The following is a 19,052-nucleotide window of genomic DNA, read 5'->3' as shown; positions in this document are numbered from 1 at the left end:
TTGCGCAAATCATCTTCTATGCCAGCTTCCCAGAACAATCTGCAGCACTGGGACCTACCTCCAGACAATGAATGGGATCATTCTCAATGTCACAGGCTCAGTAGTTCAATAGGCCCGGCTCATGATGACAGAACATATCCCAGAAACACTGATTCTGTTCCGTACCTCTTCATTCGCATTAAGCATTGATAGGTAAAAGCCAAAATGACCTAACCCTCCTGGACCTATTTATCCTGAAACATCTTATTGGGGTTTTTTTGTTTGTTTGTTTGTTTGGTTTGTTTGTTTGTTTTTTGAGACAGGGTCTTGCTCTGTCACCCAGGCTGTACTGCAGTGGCCCATCTCGGCTTACTGCAGCTTCCACCTCCCTGGTTGAAACGATTCTCCTGCCTCAGCCTCCCAAGTAGCTGGAATTACAGGCACCCACCACCATGCCCAGCTAATTTTTTTGTATTTTTAGTAGAGACTCGGTTTCACCATGTTGGCCAGGCTAGTTCTGAACTCCTGACCTCAAGTGATCCGCCTGCCTCGGCCTCCTAAAGTGCTAGGATTACAGGCGTGAGCCACTCCCACCCCTCCACCCCCCAACCCCCACCGCCCCGACCTAATCACCTTCTTGTATTCATTAACCCCTAATATTCCTCCCCTCCCCAAGTAGGTACCTCTCTCAGGTGCTTCTGACTCAGGCACCTTGTAAGCAAGCCCATGTCACGCATTCCACCCCGTGGGGGGCCCTTCCTCAACCCAGCATTCATGTTTGTGTATCAAAACCCACCATCATGAACCCTCTTTATCCCAGCAGGCTTTGCATAAATTTTTTGTGCACTTGCATCTCATTTTTGACATCGGTCAGAGTTTCAGTTCTTCAGCCTCAGGGAGGTATTTTATATTTATCTGGGGTGTTACTCCAGCCAGCTGTCCATCTTGAGATTTTTGAATCTCCTGTGATCACAGCTTGTCCTGGCTGGAGGAATCAACTGAAAGAGATGTCCTTTACCTAAAAGCTACATGTGAAAACTCCTGGTCTTAACATTTGAAGTCCTTGTGTGACTATGTCTTCTGCTGGTCCTGATGTAGTCCCACTATTTTCAGAAGTCTCTCTAAAGTGTTATTTTGGAAAATATTTGTATAGATGAATTCTCAGGCTAAACTAGTAGCCTGAGTAGCCTTGCAGTAAGGGAATTCAAAACTTAAGCAGAGAAGGGGGTGGGGTATGACCTTATAAGGGGATAATGCAACTTAGGCAATATCCAGAAAGACTGTAGTCCCATAGTACTCGACCAATGAGTAACTTGGGGAGGGACTTGCGTGCTAGGAGATAAATTACCTGCTGTGACTGCCCTGAGTGTGCCTGCCTATCAGACACCCGATCTTGCAAGACCGCCATTAAAAGTCTCGTTTCCCCGGATATGATTTTGGAACTTCCATGATTATCCACTTAAAGATTGAAGTATTATATACCATGTGCTTTTTAGTGAATGTTATGAAGGCAAAAATGCTTTCTACGTTGGCGTTCATTCCTATTTTACTGGGCACCTATGAATGCATGCTGTGTGCTAGAAATACACTAAAAGGTATCCTGTTCTTATAGCAGGTTTGTGTGTTTGCATGTTAACTGAAAATACTTTCTGTATAAACAAGTTTGCTGAGTTCTCAGGGTTAGGTAGGGACTCTGCCATTTCTAACTGTCAAAATCTCTCCTACGGAGACAGTGTTCCTACTCACACTGAGCTAGACCACTGAGCTACTGGTCTAGCTCAGTATGAGTAGGAAATCATAAACACCCTTACCAGTCATCTGTCTGCTTTGGCTCAGTGCAATGTGTGGTAGAATATTACTTATCAGAAAACATGTATGTCATCTCTGGAAAGAAGAAAAATCACAGCAGTTCAATTCTTAATGTGTACCTTTGATTTTCGAAACAGAAAAATAAGAATCTGTACTGACTTTTCACTTGGTTATCTTGCTTTTAAAGGGCAAGCTACAAGTGATGTGTTTTTCTACACTGATGCATCACTTATTAAATGCTTTTGTACCATGAGTAAAAAAAAATTCAGAATCATTATTTAATGTCATCTAATACCCAGTGCATTTTCAAATGTCTCCAACTGTCCCCAAAATACCTTTTGACAATAACAAAAATCAATTGCATTTGTGCATCATGACTCTATTTTAAGCTAGAAAATTTCTTGACCCTATTTTTTAATATAATTTTTATAAAATTGACCTTTTTTTACTAAGCCAGTTGTCCTTTCGAATTTCCAAATCCTGAATTTTTCTGACTGTCTCTTCATGGTGCCATTTAACTTATTCCTCCCTCTCTTCCCCATAAATACGAAATGAGCTCTATAGACTTCATTAGATTCACATCAAACGTTTTTGGCAAGAATCACATGTGATGCTTATACTTCATATTTCCTCACATCAGTAGGTAGCAGATGTCAGGTTTCCTCCTATAACTAATGCTACGGAGGGCACAGTCCTATCCACTGCAAAGGTGGAGCTACAGCGCAAATGAGGTCCTTCTTACATTTTAAGGAAAGGAGTTCAATTTCATTACAGTATAGGGAATTCTCATGACTTAATCAATAAATATAATATTTTTAAAATAAGCTTGCCAGATTAGTTTTTTCAGACTACTAACAGAATACCACAGACTGGGTGACTCATAAAAACAACAAATATTTATTTCTCACCGTTCTAGAGAGTGGGAAGTCCAAGATCAAGGTGCCAGCAGATTCTGTGTCTGGTGAGGGCCTGTTCCGAATTCCTAGTCGCCTTTTTGCTGTGTCCTCTCATGGCAGAAGGGGTGAAGAATCTCCCTGGAGTCTCTTTTATAAGGGCACTAATCACATTCATAAGGGCTCTGCCCTCATAGTCTAATCACCCCCAAAGGACCCACCTCCTAATACCATCACCAGGGGTGTTAAGATTTTAACATTTAAATTTTAAGGGCACATAAACATTCAGTCCATTGCACTTGCTCAATGATAATTTTTATAGTTTTCAGCTTTGCCGCATAATCTGACATAAGGGTAGGTTAAAAGATACTGACTCAGAAATATATTGCTCTCATTTGGATGCTGCGATGATTAGGTTTAAAGATCCATTAACATTTTACAATACCAGATTGGGTGGTTTCAAACAGATGTGTAATATCTTTGCCAGCATTTTCAAGAAAAGTTAATTGATTTCTGTATGGTGCCTCTCATATAAAAAGACAAAAAATTGAACTTTGAGGACAACATATGATTTAATCAGTCATTATAAAAAGATCTGGGATCCAGCTAAGACTTTCTCACCCACTTGTTTGAAAATAATCTAAATTATGGCAGCATTCCTCCCATCCAAGTACTAACCAGGCCTGACACTGCTTAGTTTCTGAGATCAGATGAGATCGGGTGGGTTCAGAGTGGTATGGCCATATGGCAGCATTCCTACTACACATATAGCTGAGGATGGTTTCAAAACGCTTACTGCAAAAGTCATGAAAATCAATTGCAAACCGGTGACAGGAGATTTTAAGCTAACTTTCATAGGCTCTGTACAAAATATTGAAGAATAGACCTAGGAAACAGACATGTCACTGAATTTTAATACAAGATATTGTTTTCAAATATTTAATATTATTAGCATATATTTGTTTAAGTTGAAAGTACTATGATAAGATATATATGCTATGATAATTACATTTTGAAACTGTTGTTATTAGTGTGTTCTCATGCTACTAATAAAGACATACCCGAGACTGGGTAATTTATAAAGGAAACAGGTTTAATGGACTCACAATTCCACGTGGCTGGGGAGGCCTCACAATCATGGCCGAAGGTGAAAGCCACGTCTTACATGGCAGCAGGCAAGAGAGAATGAGAGTCAAATGAAAGGGGAAATCCCTTATAAATATCATCAGATCTCATGAGACCTATTCACTACCAAGAGAACAAGGGGGAAAACCAAGAGAACATGGGGGAAACCATCCCCATAATTCAATTAGCTCCCACTGTGTCCCTCCCATAACACGTGGGAATTATGGGAGCTACAATTCAACTTAAGATTTGGGTTGGGACACAGCCAAACCATATCAACTATATATTTATTTTTTGGCTACTTGTTTTTTCTCTGCCATTTGGAGTCCCCAGAGCACAATCTCTTAAAGCCTCTTGTCTGATGGTTTCTTTTTCCAGTCTACTCTATTCACCGCTGCTTATCAGAGAATGGTCACCCATGTATTTTTAAGCTCTAGAGACTGGTCTTATAACTAAATAAATTGTGGGATTTTAAGACATTATGTGGGATACTGTTATCCATACCATGTGCTACAATAGTATTATTTTATCCTTCATTTTTAAATAATGCCCAACTCATTTTCTCCCTTCAATGCCCATAATTTGTCTTGGATGTTTTCCGTACTTCAGTTAAAGGTTTTCATCTTGTTCTCTTATCGGATACAAACTATGTGGTTTGTTTTAGTTTCTCCTAAACTATTTCTATTCTGGTGTTCACATATGCCTCTGTTCTTTCCTTTTCCTGTACCTCTTATTTTTAAATGACCTCTATTTCTTATTTATTTTATCGGATGAGTGCATTTGACTACATCATCATAGTTCTGCCTAATTGAGCCTGGAAATTAACACGTGAGATACACATGTTATTAGATTACAAATTACTTTCTTCTTTATGTCTCCTTTATATTACATTTAGGACAATGTGGAATATTTTAAATTGTGATAAAAATAAACATCTCCAAATCTACCATATTGATCATTTAAAAATATACAGCTCAATAGTGCTAAGCATATTTACATTGTTGTGCAATCAATCTCCAGAACTTTTCATCCAGTTAAACTGCAACTCTATACCCCTTAAACAACTCTCTATTTTTCCGTCCTCCCAGTCCCCGAGGATAATGTTCATTTTTAAATTCTCTGGATAAGTGTGTCATTTTAAATGCGAATTTTATTTTGAGATTGTGAAAGAAATTTTACAAAATATTTGTTTAAAAAACGAGGGACCTTTGGGTCTAACAGAGTCAAGAACCACCACTCTAAGCTCCTTGAAGGAAGAGTGTTTTATTTACCTCTACCACGGCGTAAATAATAGAAGCTCAAAGACTATATATGGAAAGAATGAGTGATTGGAAAGCTAAATGAAGCCAGGCATAGTGGCACATACTTACAATCCCAGTTCTTTGGGAGGCCGAGGTAAGAGGATTACGTAAGGCCAGGAGTTCAAGACCAGCCTGGGCAACATGGCAAAACCCCATCTGTACAAAAATAAATAAATTAATTAATTAATTAATTAAATTAGCTGGGTGTGGTGGCACTGATATATAGTCCTGGCTACAAGGGAAGTTGAGGCAGGAAGATCACTTGAGACCAGGAGTTTGAAGCTGCACTGAGCTATGATTGCACCAGTGCATCCAGCCTGGGTGACAGAGCAAGACCCTTCAAAAAAAAAAAAAAAAAAAAAAAAAAAAAAAAAAACGAAGAAGAAAGAAAAGAAAGAGGAAGAAGGAAGGAAGGCAGGCAGGCAGGCGAAAGGAAGGAAGGAAGGAAGGAAGAAAGGAAGGAAGGAAAGCGAAAGGAAGGAAGGAAGGAAGGGAAAGGAAAGAAAGGAGAAAAAGAAATGTTAAGTAAGAGAAACCACTGTCACTCACAAAGATCACATGTTGTATGATATCAGTTAATGAAATGTCCAGGATAGGCAAATCTATCAAGACAGAGACAGAGCCAGGCGCGGTGGCTCACTCCTGTAATCCCAGCACTTTGGGAGGCCAAGGCGGGCGGATCACAAGGTCAGGAGATTGAGACCACGGTGAAACCCCGTCTCTACTAAAAATACAAAAAATTAGCCGGCGCGGTGGCGGGCGTCTGTAGTCGCAGCTACTCAAGAGGCTGAGGCAGGAGAATGGCGGGAACCCGGGAGGCGGAGCTTGCAGTTAGCCTAGATCGCGCCACTGCACTCCAGCCTGGGCGACAGAGCGAGACTGCGTCTCAAAAAAAAAAAAAAAAAAAAAAAGACAGAGACAGAAAGTAGATCCGTGGTTGCCTAGGGATGGAAAAGGAAAAGAGTGGGGAGGAAGAATGGGAATGACTGCTGATAGGTACAGGGTTTCTTTCTGAGTTGAAGAAAATCCAAAGTTAGGTTAAGGTTATACAACTCTGGAAATATACTGAAAAAAAAAAATTGAATTGTACACTTAAAATGGGTAAACTTTACAGCACATAAATTATATCTCAATAAACTCTTTTAAAGAATTGACTGAATACATCCTAAAAACCTATAGTCACAATCCTTAACAAGTCCTTTAGGACTTCGCCAAAAGTTCAACCAATTATGATTTTATGCTTTCATTTGAAATGCTAAGTATTCTCAGAATATCAGATGTACAAAGTACATCTTATGTCCAAAGTAAAATACAAATTATTATTTTATTTTATTAAATCATTTAGAACAAATTGTATTCAACCAACTTAGCAGTATAGTGTAAACTCAAGGGAAGGGACTATGGAATTGCTTTCTTCTGTATTGGTAACAGATTAAACAAAATTAAACAAGCAAATGACACTTAAGAAGTAAGGAATAACTCATCCATGGTGGATCCCCTGTAGGCAGAGTGCCATAGAAACCTCTTACAGCCAAGTGTATGAGGAATAAATCCTGGTCATGAGGATTATACCCTTGATCTCACCTGGGGAGAAGTGGGTGCTTCCCTACCCATGGTGCTGAGCTGGCAGAATGGGGCTGGAGTCAAGGTTCTGTCGAGGTAATCTTTATTTTTTTATTTTTATTTTTATTTTTTGAGATAGAGTCTCGCTCTGTCACCCAGGCTGGACTGCAATGGTGCGATCTTGGCTTACTGCAACTTACACTTCCTGGGTTCAAGCGATTCTTCTCCCTCAGCCTCCCAAGTACTGGGACTACAGGCGTGTGCCACCACGCCCAGCTAATTTTTGTATTTTCAGTAGAGACAGGGTTTCACTATGTTGGCCAGGCTGGTCTCAAACTCCTGACCTCAGGTGATTCATCCACCTTGGCATCCCAAGTGCTGCGATTACAGGCGTGAGCCACCGTGACCAGCCTGTCGGGTTAACCTTTGGGTCTTAGATTATGATCCTTCCTATGCCAGGGAGGGGCTAATTCTTTCCTATGCTTGCACATTAAAGCCCAACTGCACCAGGGCCTAGATTAGGTCTCCCTCCAATATTTAGTGTTAAACATGGCCAACCCAATGGCAGTTGATCCCTCCTCGGCCTCCCAAAAAGTGCTGGGATTACAGGCGAGAGCAACCGCACCCTGCCGTAACCTTTGTTTTTAATATAATCTTATTGTAAGTTCATGTAGTAAGATTTTTAATAATAGCAGTGTTTAATTTTTCTGCTAATTATACTTCTGAAATGTTAGCAACCAGGTATCATCAGTTGGCCCTAGCACACCACCGACTGCCAAGTTTTACTAATGAGGAAACTGAGGCTCAGAGAGGCTGTAACCAATTTGCTGTAGTCACACAGGACAGTACTAACTAGGTTGCTCTAATTCCAAACCTTCTCCCTTCCACTTGCCTCTCTTTAAAACATAACTGATCTACCTACATGTCAGCACCCAAACATCTTGGTGTGAATGGATTTATAGTTTGTTGAATAAAGTCATTGCTTTCCGGTAGGTGGGATGGGAAATCTGACCAGGTGAAAGAACAGGATGAAGGGAAAAAGAACATCTACTTAACAGTTCAGGATACGGCAGGATATTTTCTCTCCTGGGATTTGGGCAAGCCAAGATTTAACAACCGGCAATTACCCAGCAACTGATAGAACTGATAGAACATTCATTTTTTTTTTTTAAACTTTTGCCATTCAGTATTCCTTTTCACACATTTTCACTCTGTGGAATGAAAACGTTAAGACTTATTGCAGCAGCCACAGCAAAGAGCAAGTATTAAAAATCAAGTGAGTTTCCAGGAGAAAAAAACAAAGTTAACCCTCAATACAAATACAACTCGGCCAAAGGTGTGGCCCACTCCTCTCCGCTCCACTATTTTCAAATAAGCCATTTCTACCTTCATGGACTGCGAGCTAGTGGCTTCAGGCTGTGACACCACTACATCCCAGCTTCAAATCTCCCCTTGCAGGCAGTTTGGGGGTAAATAATAAAATTAGCATCCTAACACTACAAGTCGTGAGACTGCTCAGGAACAATCTTAATTTGCTTACTGGAACTCCTGTAGAAGATGCTTTGAACCGCTTTAGATACAATAGGTTCAGGTAAAACGGCGCTGCCTTGCCAACCACAGCCCTACAGACCCGGTCTGCAAATCCCCCAGCTGGCCCAAGGGGCCGGATCCGCACATGCGCAGTCAGTCCCGTCGGCTGTGCGCTCAGCCCCGCCCCCAGAGGCGCCGCGCTCCATGACAGCCAGCGGGCGTACACACGCTGACGCGCAGGCTGCGGACACGCAGGCGCAGTCGGGGCGCCTTCGGGGCACCGCCGCTGTTTCCCGTAGCGTTTCTTGAGTCTTTATTTTGCAAAGTGCCGCTAGGCCAGGAAGGTGCTAAAAGCCCGGAGTCGTGGACCCCGGCCAGGTCTCAGCAGCATGGAGGCGCAGGGTGTCGCGGAGGGCGCGGGGCCGGGCGCCGCCAGCGGCGTGCCCCACCCCGCGGCCCTAGCCCCGGCTGCGGCTCCCGCCCTGGCGCCAGCCCCGGTGGCGACCGCGGCCTCGCAGTTCACCCTGCTGGTGATGCAACCCTGTGCTGGGCAGGACGAGGCCGCGGTCCCCGGAGGCAGCGTTGGGGCGGGTAAGCCCGTTAGGTACCTGTGCGAAGGGGCCGGGGATGGCGAAGACGAGGCTGGGGAGGACGAAGCGGACCTGCTAGACACTTCGGACCCTCCAGGGGGAGGCGAGAGCGCGGCTAGTTTGGAGGATCTGGAGGACGAGGAGACCCACTCGGGGGGCGAGGCCAGCAGCGGCGGCGCCCGGAGGCGGGGCAGCGGCGGGGGCAGCATGAGCAAGACCTGCACCTACGAAGGCTGCAGCGAGACCACGAGCCAGGTGGCCAAGCAGCGCAAGCCGTGGATGTGCAAGAAACACCGCAACAAGATGTACAAGGACAAGTATAAAAAGAAGAAGAGCGACCAGGCCCTGAACTGCGGTGGGACTGCCTCGACTGGCAGCGCGGGAAACGTCAAACTCGAGGTATCAGACTTAGCTGAGGCCTAGGGGTGGGCGGTGGAAGAAGAAACCCAATCTTAACGCAAACCGCATCTCCAGGGCCGCCCCATCCGCTTCCAAATGGGCCGGGTTGCAGTGACTGGGTTAGTGGTTGAGAATTAGAATGTTTGCCCTAAATTAAAGTTTATACCAACATGTGCAAAGCAGTAACAGTTCTGTTACACCCATATGATAGGTGCCGAAATTTCAGTAAAAATAATGTGACATCGACAGAGCTGTCATAGATCTGGGATATGGCTGGAAGGACATAGAGTAAATGTTCGGTCTGGTTCATCGCTAAAGGAGACTTAGGAACCTAGATGAAGTTGGTACTTCTGAGAAAGTCATCTCTTTCGGTTTTCACTACTCTGTTCTCAGTATCCAGTTCTCAGTACCTCTATTCGTAATAGTCATTTATTTAGTACTTTGTTTTTAGTGTCCTGTTCTGTTAACCCTCTTCCTAGTACCCTATTTTTAGTACTGTGCTCAGTTGCCTGTCTGTAGTACCCCTGTACTTAGTACCCTTTTCTTACAACTCTGTTCCCAGTACCCCTATGTTTAGTCCCTTGTTCTCATGTTCTCACTACCCCAATACTTAATCTACCTTGTTCTCAGTATCCTTGTTTTTAGTACCCTGTTTTCACTATCCCTTTTCTTGGTACCCCTGAGGGGGGAAAAAAAGGATGATAATGGGGTGTAAGTCTCAAAAAACTTTTGGATTGTTTGATTTGAACTGAGTCAAAGGTAAAACCAGTGTTTGGAGTTGGACTTCTGGGTGCAAAGCCCTGTTCCATCATTTGCTGGCTGTGTGGCTTGAATAGGTTATGAAACTCTGTAAAATGAGCATTAAAATAGTGTGTCATTCACAGTGTTGCTGTGAATATGTGAGCCATTCCATGCTGAGTGTTCACACGGTGTCCAGCAAGAGGTTAAAGTTTGCAAACCTTTGCTGTTATTATTGTCATTGTTAGTGGTATACTTTGAGGCTGTCACAGATAAGCAGATATTTCTTCTTGTGAGAGCTATGTAATCCCTCAGTGTAGAGAGAAATTTAATTTTGTTACAAGTGATCCAAGCCAAGTATGGTGGCAAGTGCCTGTATACCCAGCTGTACTCGGGAGGGTGAGGTGGGAGGATTACTTGAGACGAGGGGTTCAAGGCTGCGATGAGCCTTGTTTGCATCACTGCACTCCAGCCTGGATGACATAGCGAGACCCTGTCTCCTTAAAAAAAAAAAAAAAAAAAACGGTGAAAAAAATTTTTTCTTTAACTGCAAGCTGTCTTAGGGTCTTAGGATGTATTCTGAGTCTTTAAATTTCTTAGTTTCCGACTGAACTTGAAGTGCTCCATTACTAAAATATTAGACCTTGTAATTGTTTACAAATGTAATAATGTTCTAGGCCAGGCACAGTGGCTGATACCTGTAAGCCCAGAACTTGGGGAGGCCTAGGAGGGAGGATTGCTTGAGCCTAGGAGTTCGAGACCAGCCTGGGTAACATAGGGAGACCCCCATCTCAACAAAAATTTTAAAATTAGCCGGGTATGTTGGCACATGCCTGTGGTCCTAGCTATTCAGAAGGCTGAGGTGGAAGGATCATTGAGCCCAGGAAATTGAGGCTGCAGTGAGCCATGATTGTGCCGCTTCACTCCAGCCTGGGTGACAGAGAAAGACTTTGTTTCAAAAACAAAAAGTATAATATTCTAAATATTTCCAAAATCTACAGTTGCCAGTGTGTCATACTTAATTCACACTGGTTGGGACTGAGTGACTTCTCTTTCCCTTAAGTTTTAATCTTTTGGAGTAAGAGGACTCCTTTGAGTATCTGGTGACTTAATGAAGACTCTTCCTAGAAAAATCCACTATGTAACTTTAATTTTGCATACTAATTAATGGGCTCAGGACTTCTGTAATCTTAGTTTAAAAACCCCCTCAATCCATATTCTTGTTATATGTTTTACCAAATCTCTAATTATGGGGAATTAGAGAAATAAACACCTGGAAAAGAATGAAAGTTAGTAAAAGTGATCAAGTTTCTTCCTCAGTATGTTCCACAGGTGCTCATTCTCTTCAGATTTCTTTGGAGAGGGAGAAAAATAATACTTTTTTTCTTTCTTTTTTTTTTTTTTTTTTTTGAGACAGTGTCTCACTCTGTTGTTGCTCAGGCTGGAGTACAATGGTGTGATCTCGGCCAACTACAACGTCCACCTCCTGGGTTCAAGCAGTTCTTGTGCCTCAGCCTCCTAAGTAGCTGGGATTATAGGCATGCACCACCACCCCCAGCTAATTTTTGTATTTTTAGTAGAGACCGGGTTTCGCCATGTTGGCCAGTCTGGTCTTGAACTCCCGATCCTCCCATCTCAGCCTCCCAAAGTGCTGGAATTACAGGTGTGACCCACCACACCCAGCCTAATAATACTTATTTTCAAGAAAGAAGTAGTTAACCTATGGCTGCTTACATTTTTTTTTTTTTTTTAAACTACCTAGCATTTACATCTACAGTAAGGAAAATGTATAAAAGGCAAATAGATACTGAATTAGAGTCTTGTCTCTGCACCTCCCACAAAAAGAACCTCATAATTTACTATTTTGTTATTTATTTACTTATCTAATTTTTAGAGATGGGTCTCACACTGTTGCCCAGGCTGACCTCAAATTCCTGGGCTCAAGTGACCCTCCCGCCTCAGCCTTCCGAGTAGCTAGGATTACTTCACCATTGCACCCAGCTTCACTGTTTTGAAATAATTTGCATGACTTCTTAGGGAAGGGAATTAATTGCTATAAGCAACAAATAATAGCTTACTATCCAGTTTGTCTTATATTGTGGGATACTTTATCAGTTCTGAGGAGGTAACAAGATCTGTAAGTCTTTATCTTTGTTAAACTGAGTGAGTGTAAAGAAAATAACAGTGCCAGTTAGGATGTAATAAGAGCCAACTATATAGTCCGGTTTTAGTATTTCAGAGGAGGATAGATCATTGCAGGCTGAGATACTCCAGAAAGGCTTTGCAGAGGAAATGTGACTCAGTATAAATCACAAAGGATGGGTAATAGTTTACACTTCATGAGCTGAATTTCTTATGTGTCAAGCACTGTGTTAAGCTATAAATGGAGTCTCACAAGCCTTCAGCCGTGGGATAGGTACTGTGTTTTACATACATGGAAACTGAGGCACAGAGAGGCTAAAGAATTTGGCCTAGGTCATACAGCCAGCAAGTACCGTACTCAAGCACAAGCAGTCTTATTCTAGAGCCTTCACTTTTACCGCCTTACTGTACTGCTTCCCTAGAATTCTGGTAGATAAAAGGAAAGAGAAGCACATTTTAGTAAAGAAAGAGAAGTAGGAATACAGAAAACACTTTTGTGAAGATAGCAAGTGGACTATTCTAGCTAAAATGTAATAGTTGAGTGGAAAATTCATGAGAGAAAAATTTGGAAAGATAGGTTGAAGCCAGTTTTTTATAGTATTGAATGCCAGGCTGTGGGATTTGGGTTTGGAGTCTTTAAATGAAGTGATAATTAGGAAGTAGCAGAGGATCCTACCCTGATGGAGTGGGTTAAAGTTGAGAGCCTATAGATTTTGAGACTATTTCGAAGATCACTGTAGTAGGACTGACAGGTGATGACGGTATCTTCTGCTATGTTGTGAGCAGCAAGATTAGAAATTAAGGTCTCTATTCCAATGAAGGATTTATTAAGGTAAAAAAAATTAAAGAAATTAAAGTTTCTAAAATTATTTCTTACACAAGCCAAGGTTAAGTGAGGAACAAGTGTGTATGATGTCTACTCCACCAATCTAAGAACTGTGCTATATGAGAGGCACATAAAGGGACTAGGGATAAATGAATTGACTTCTGTTGGTGGGATTGTTGTTATTAAATATCTGAAAAGCTATCATTTAAGAGAAGGAGTAGACTTATATGGCATAGTTCTGAGGTAACTGGAACTCTTAGGCGTAAATCACAAGGAGTATGTCTTTCAGCTCAGCTTAAGTAAAGCTACCTGACATTCTACCGAAATATCAGAGCTATTCAAAACCAAATGAAGTGTGGCAAAAGTTGGTAAACTCTGTAGGACAAAGAGCATGGAAAGTTTTTGAAAAAGAATTCCAACATCTGTACAAGTTTGGACTAGATGACTAAAGGTTATTTTCACTACAAGCTTCTCTATCTAATTCAGTATCTAATATTTTGTGATATTAACCTTTTGAATTTGCATAGTGAGGTTGTGAGGGGGGAGAGTACTGTACCGTCAAGTCAATTTCAGCATTCCATTATCTTGCACATAAAAATTAAAGAATCTCATAAATAAAATCAACTCGGGGGTCGGTGGGGGAGGAAGAAGTTATTTTTGTTTCCTCTGGGTATTAGAATTTTCTTTTTACAGTTGTTATGTGTTGAGGCCTAAAATGTTTAGGGATGGAATGTTTTCGTAATATAAGGTTGGTAAACTTCTCATAATGAAAGAGATTAAGAGAATATTCTCATAGATAACTCAGAGGCCGGTAGAAAGAAGGCCAAGAGGAAAAAACAGCATAGATAATATTCTAAGTAAAGAACGAAGAGGTTAAATTCATGTAAAGTATGGCTTTCTGGTAAAACATTTATAGTTTTATATTTACTTAGTAAGAATTTTGGATGTGGTATTGTAGCATAGTTTTGTAAGAGTCAGAATATTTCAGTCAGCTAAACAATATTTTGTTATGCCAGCACAATTGCAAGTATTTAAGATGCAGTCAGGTAACTGGGAGTACATATTTGGTAATAAGTGCGGCTGATTTTGTTTTTGGGCAGTTAAATCTCAGGGTAATGGTATCGGTTTAGGACTTACCTGTTTTGTTCATACAGGTGGCAGGAGACTATACTAGTGCTTTTTCAAGCAAGTTTATCTAAATTTTGAAAGATTTGGTTATCAGTTGCTTCTTTAAACAATATTTTACTACTCCCCCATTTGTTTTGATTGTTAACTGGGTAAAAGCTATCAGATATCTTATTGAGCAGTGTATAATTTGCCTCTGAGTTCATATATTTCATCCAAAGGCAAGCAGATTATGTTTTGGCCTGGATAGCATTATAAAAAGAGAATGGTCAGTTCCACTTGGCATTTTTTGTAATGTTGAAAATAGCTCACAAGTAACTCTGCCTCAATCTTAGTGGCCCACCTCTCACACTGTTACTCTATCACACTGTATCACACACTATTAATTTGGAGACCTGTCAAGAGACTAAAGAACTCAAGTTGAAATCAGGTGGGAGAGGGAGCAAGAAGGAATGTTACATCAAATTAACTGCCGGTATCTTGCCTATGATAATGAAGAACTTTCGAGTTTACAGAGACTGGGCAAGAAGAAGGAAGAAATGCAAAGCCCTGTTCATTACCTCTTTGAAATACCTGTAATCATGACTTATTACATTAACTGTTTATCTATTTGCATTTTTATCATTTATCCCAGGAAAGTGCAGATAACATACTCTCCATTGTTAAACAAAGAACAGGATCTTTTGGGGATCGTCCTGCAAGACCTACTCTTTTAGAACAAGTGTTAAATCAAAAAAGACTGGTAAATATCTGTTTGTAAATCAGTTATAAATGTGTTAACAAACGTTTTTTGTTATAAATGGAACTATTGAGATTTTTGAGATTTTAGCGCATGACATCACACTATACATCAAAATAAATTCCTAATAAGAAGTCAAAGTTTTAAAAAAAGAATCGAAACTTTACCTCAAAAATCTGTAACGAGATTTTTTTTTAGCTTATATAGACAAAATCACAGGGAAAAGGTTATAAACTTGACTACATAAAAATGAATGCTATAGTCAAAACTAGTGGCAAAATGCACAATAACCTAGAGCAAAAATATGTACAACAAGTATGAAAGACTGTGGTTATTGTGGCTGGTATTTTATCACATAAAATATTCCTGGTTGGGCATGGTGGTTCATGCCTGTAATCCTAGCACTTTGGGAGGTCAGGTGGGAGGATCACTTGAGGCTGGGAATTTGAGACCATTCTGGGCAACATAGCGAGACCCCATCTACAAAAAAATTTAGAAAGCAGCTGAGTGTGATGGTATGTAGCTGTAGTCAAGAGGCTGAAACAGGAGGATTGCTTGAGCCCAGGAGTTTGAGGCTGCAGTGAGCTGTGATCGTACCACTGTACTCCAGCCTAGGCAACAGAGCACCCTATAAATCACTAAACATGATCAGTTTCCTTATCTATATATAAAATATGTTTGCCTCTTTGACAGCTTCAGTCTTAACTGCAAAGAAAGGTTATTACAACAATTCCTATAATTTGATGAGGAAAACCTTTGACTTCAATACATTGCAAAAGATACAAACAGAAAAAAAAAGGCGGAATACCATTAAATGATATGGAAAGGTATTCAATATCAGTAAAAATAAACAAAAAGTGAAAATTGTTTAAACGATTACGCACAATGGTGCAATGATGTTGAGCCTTTCATGAAATGGGCATCCTCCTGCAGTTAATGGCATTATATATTGGTATAGCACTTTCGGAAAGCAGTGGGCATTATGTACCAGGAGTCATCCCTTTTGACTCAGACATCACATTTAATATGAAGGCATTTACAGGATGTAAATCGTAAATATGGATGGAGTTAAACATAAAGATATTGCCAGGAATATATTTATCATAAATAGTAAAAAGGTGATTGAAACAGCCTAAATGTCCAATGGTGTCATAACAGCTAAGATGATTTTTAAACAAAACTATTTAATAAATAGAAAATGTACTAAGATATAATACATATAATGTTAAAATCAGGATTTAATGATAGTATGTTCCCTTTATTCGGTTTATCTTTTTGCAACTTATTGGGGCCAAAGATTTTTTTCTTTATAAATTTATGTAAGTATTTTATTATAAAAACACATTACAGGAGACTGTGGCAGGATGATTGCTTGAGCCTAGGAGTTCAAGACTGCAGTGAGCTATGCTCCCGCCACTGCACTCCAGCGTGGGGAACGCAGACCCTGTCTCTAATAATCATATGTTAATCATAGTCTGTTATATTTGTTATATTATTACAACTAGATTTTAAAATGATGAGTGTACAAGAAGGTATTGGATGTTTTGGAGCAGTTCTATTAGTTTTTTTCCTGAAATTTTGGTATATACCTATATATATACACACATATATAAATGCACACCTATACACACAATTTTAAATTTCTTTATGAAGACTTAGTTGGCTAATGAGAAACTTGACTTCTAGCACTAGTTTATGTGTATGTACAAACTGGCATTTAGCTGCTATTTTCACATTTGGCCCCCTTTCATCTCCATTTTTTTTCTTGCTATAATCCTGGGTCAGTGCTCTTTGTTCTTACGTATTTCAAGAGATATATTTGCTGGCATATTATAGAAGGCGTTTCCTTTGTGCACAAAGTCACCAATAACAGACTTCACCTGTTATTTTTAGGTTTTAGTATTTTGATGTGTGACATCACATTATTTTCAGTTTGAAGCTTAGTTGCAGTGCATCAGATGTAAAAGTGATTTTGATTCAGGCATATTTTTGTGAACATATTGTGTCATGTGTAGGGACACATCAGAGTAATTTCATAGCATGAAAACAGTCTAATCGCATAGATTAATGCTATTAATAATTTTTTTCTTTTCTTTCTAAGTCGTTACTAAGAAGTCCAGAAGTAGTGCAGTTTTTACAGAAACAGCAACAACTATTAAATCAGCAAGTTTTGGAGCAAAGACAGCAGCAGTTTCCAGGAGCATCAATGTGAGGGAACTTACCAAGAACATCTACATGGTTTTTATCTTACTGTAATAGATGAGCATATTTTTTTACCAAATATAAATGGGGTAATAATATATGCCTGTAGAACATAAACATTTTCCTGTAAATGTATGTGTGCATTTGGGGATAAATAAGTATTGCACTTTGTGCATCTAATCTTTCAGATTACTATGAGTTTGAAGAAGTCAGCTTATCTTTCCGAAATAACATTTAATTATAATGTTTTTTAAAAAGATATTCCTCTTCAGTCATTGTTACTGAAGGTAATGAAGCAGTTACTTTCTGTGGAAGTCATAAAGTTAATAGATACTAATCTTGACTCATCTAGCTCAGTGGTTCTCATCAGCGGTCCATTTGATTGTCATAGTGACCTTGAAAACCACTGGTTTTTAGTGAGTGGTCAGGAATGCTAAATGTTCTGCAGTATCAGGGGTAGTCCCACATACTAAGGATTGTCTCACCCACAGTGCCAATAACACTCCTAAGAAATGTTGATGGCTATTTTGTGGTGCTAACATGTAGTTGGGGCACCTATAATTGGGTTCTCTTAATAACCTTTCTTTGCAGTTAAGACTGAAGCTGTCAGAGAGGTAAGCACATTTTATATAGATGTAAGGAAAGTGATTATTGTTTAATATCTGTGAATTTAGGATGTGCATCTCTTTTTCAGAGGTGTGCTAGTAAAACCTGAGGGATTAACTAAGCACACTGGGATGTGTCTCCTACAGTTGGCTTCTGTCTTTCATGTTACCTGTTAGTGTTGATCTCTTAAAGCAGACATTTCTTGTTTGTTGAATTTGTGAACAGTATAGATCTCAGCCCACCAATGCCAAGACAAAATTATTTTTCTTATACTTATTTTTATTAAACAAAATGATAAAGATCCTTTTCAAAAAGGAGGTCCTGACAATAAAACTAACAGTCCAGCATTTTGTCATTGTTTTTCACCATTGAGCTATCTCAAAACTGCTATTCCTATGTTCAAAAATGATGGGTAATCTGGATACTTTTTTCTTATACTTTCTCCTAGGAAAACTTTAAAAAGGCAAACCTACCAATAGGAATAACAAATTAAATGTCAAGAGAGTATATCCAATATTAGGATATAAATGTATATATCTCAAGTTTACTATACAAAAATTTGTTACTTGTTTTTTAAACTCTATATATAGTTAAACTTAATCATGGCTGTTCTGAGAAGTACTTATGGAAAGCAAGAATGTTTTTGTTCATTTTTTAATGTGTGTGTTTTTACTTGCATATCTGTTCAAAATGCTTTTAACAAAATTAATTCATTAAAGTCCAGTTGTTGACCTTTGAGTTGGCTGATTTCTTTATTCTGTTCTTTAGTTTATTCTTACTAGACGCAGGGGAATTCATCTACTGTCTGTTATTAACTGTTAGTTTATTCTCATACTTAGGATGTTGAGAGTTTTTTTGAAGCTTAAGTTACCCTTTATGGTGAAAAACATTAGTTTAATGCTTCTTCAGATGGAATAATGGGAAAGGAGGGAAATGGGAAATGGATGGAAATGGGAAAGGAGGGAAAATAATAGCCCAGTGAGAGCTGAATGAAAAGGGACTGAATTTAAATACTTATAAGAACTTGGTGATGATGAGTAATTGTCAGACCTAGGACAGCTAACTGAGAGACTCAGAATCTTTTACGAAGGATATTTTTTAGGATAAGGTAGCTGCCTGTTCATGCATTTGGATAAGAATAATAAGACAATACTCAACACAATTTAATTATTATCTGCCACATTAGACAGTTTTTTACTTTATAAACTGATCAGTAGAGCAATAAGGTTTATTTTGGGTAATTTATTGCAGTGTGTCTCCAGTTTTTTATCCGTGTGTTCACTCGTGCCATTTGCCCTGTGACTTTGCTGCTCCTCCTACCCGTTGAGCTTGAGTTTATTTACCTACCCCTTAGATCTAGAGGACTGGCCTTGTGATTTGTTTTTGCCAATAAAATGCAGAGGACATAACACGATGCCAGCTCTGAACAGACTTCTGAAAGTTTTGAACGTTTCCACTTGTTTTTTTAGAATCCTACCCTGCTGC

At 39.7% G+C, this 19,052-nt stretch overlaps 1 protein-coding gene across 1 annotated transcript; it reads left to right on the top strand.

Moving 5' to 3' along the window:
• The first annotated feature begins 8,405 nt into the window (after positions 1 to 8,405).
• On the top strand, positions 8,406 to 18,808 carry RFXAP (regulatory factor X associated protein). The gene is made up of 3 exons (XM_023208828.2): positions 8,406 to 9,189; positions 14,655 to 14,762; positions 16,861 to 18,808. The coding sequence occupies exons 1-3, from the start codon at positions 8,590 to 8,592 to the stop codon at positions 16,969 to 16,971; spliced, it is 819 nt and encodes a 272-aa protein (XP_023064596.1). The 5' UTR covers positions 8,406 to 8,589; the 3' UTR covers positions 16,972 to 18,808.
• Positions 18,809 to 19,052: the final 244 nt, after the last annotated feature.

Source organism: Piliocolobus tephrosceles, chromosome X (genome assembly GCF_002776525.5).
Source record: "Piliocolobus tephrosceles isolate RC106 chromosome X, ASM277652v3, whole genome shotgun sequence".
Lineage (NCBI taxonomy): Eukaryota > Metazoa > Chordata > Mammalia > Primates > Cercopithecidae > Piliocolobus > Piliocolobus tephrosceles.
This window is presented reverse-complemented; position numbering and strand designations above follow the sequence as displayed.

Bases quoted from the DNA above. Each gene is read 5' to 3' on its own strand.
- RFXAP (XM_023208828.2), top strand. From the start codon at position 8,590: ATGGAGGCGCAGGGTGTCGCGGAGGGCGCGGGGCCGGGCGCCGCCAGC. The intron at 9,190-14,654 runs GTATCAGACTTA...CATTTATCCCAG, and splicing joins CGGGAAACGTCAAACTCGAG to GAAAGTGCAGATAACATACT. The intron at 14,763-16,860 runs GTAAATATCTGT...TTTCTTTCTAAG, and splicing joins TGTTAAATCAAAAAAGACTG to TCGTTACTAAGAAGTCCAGA.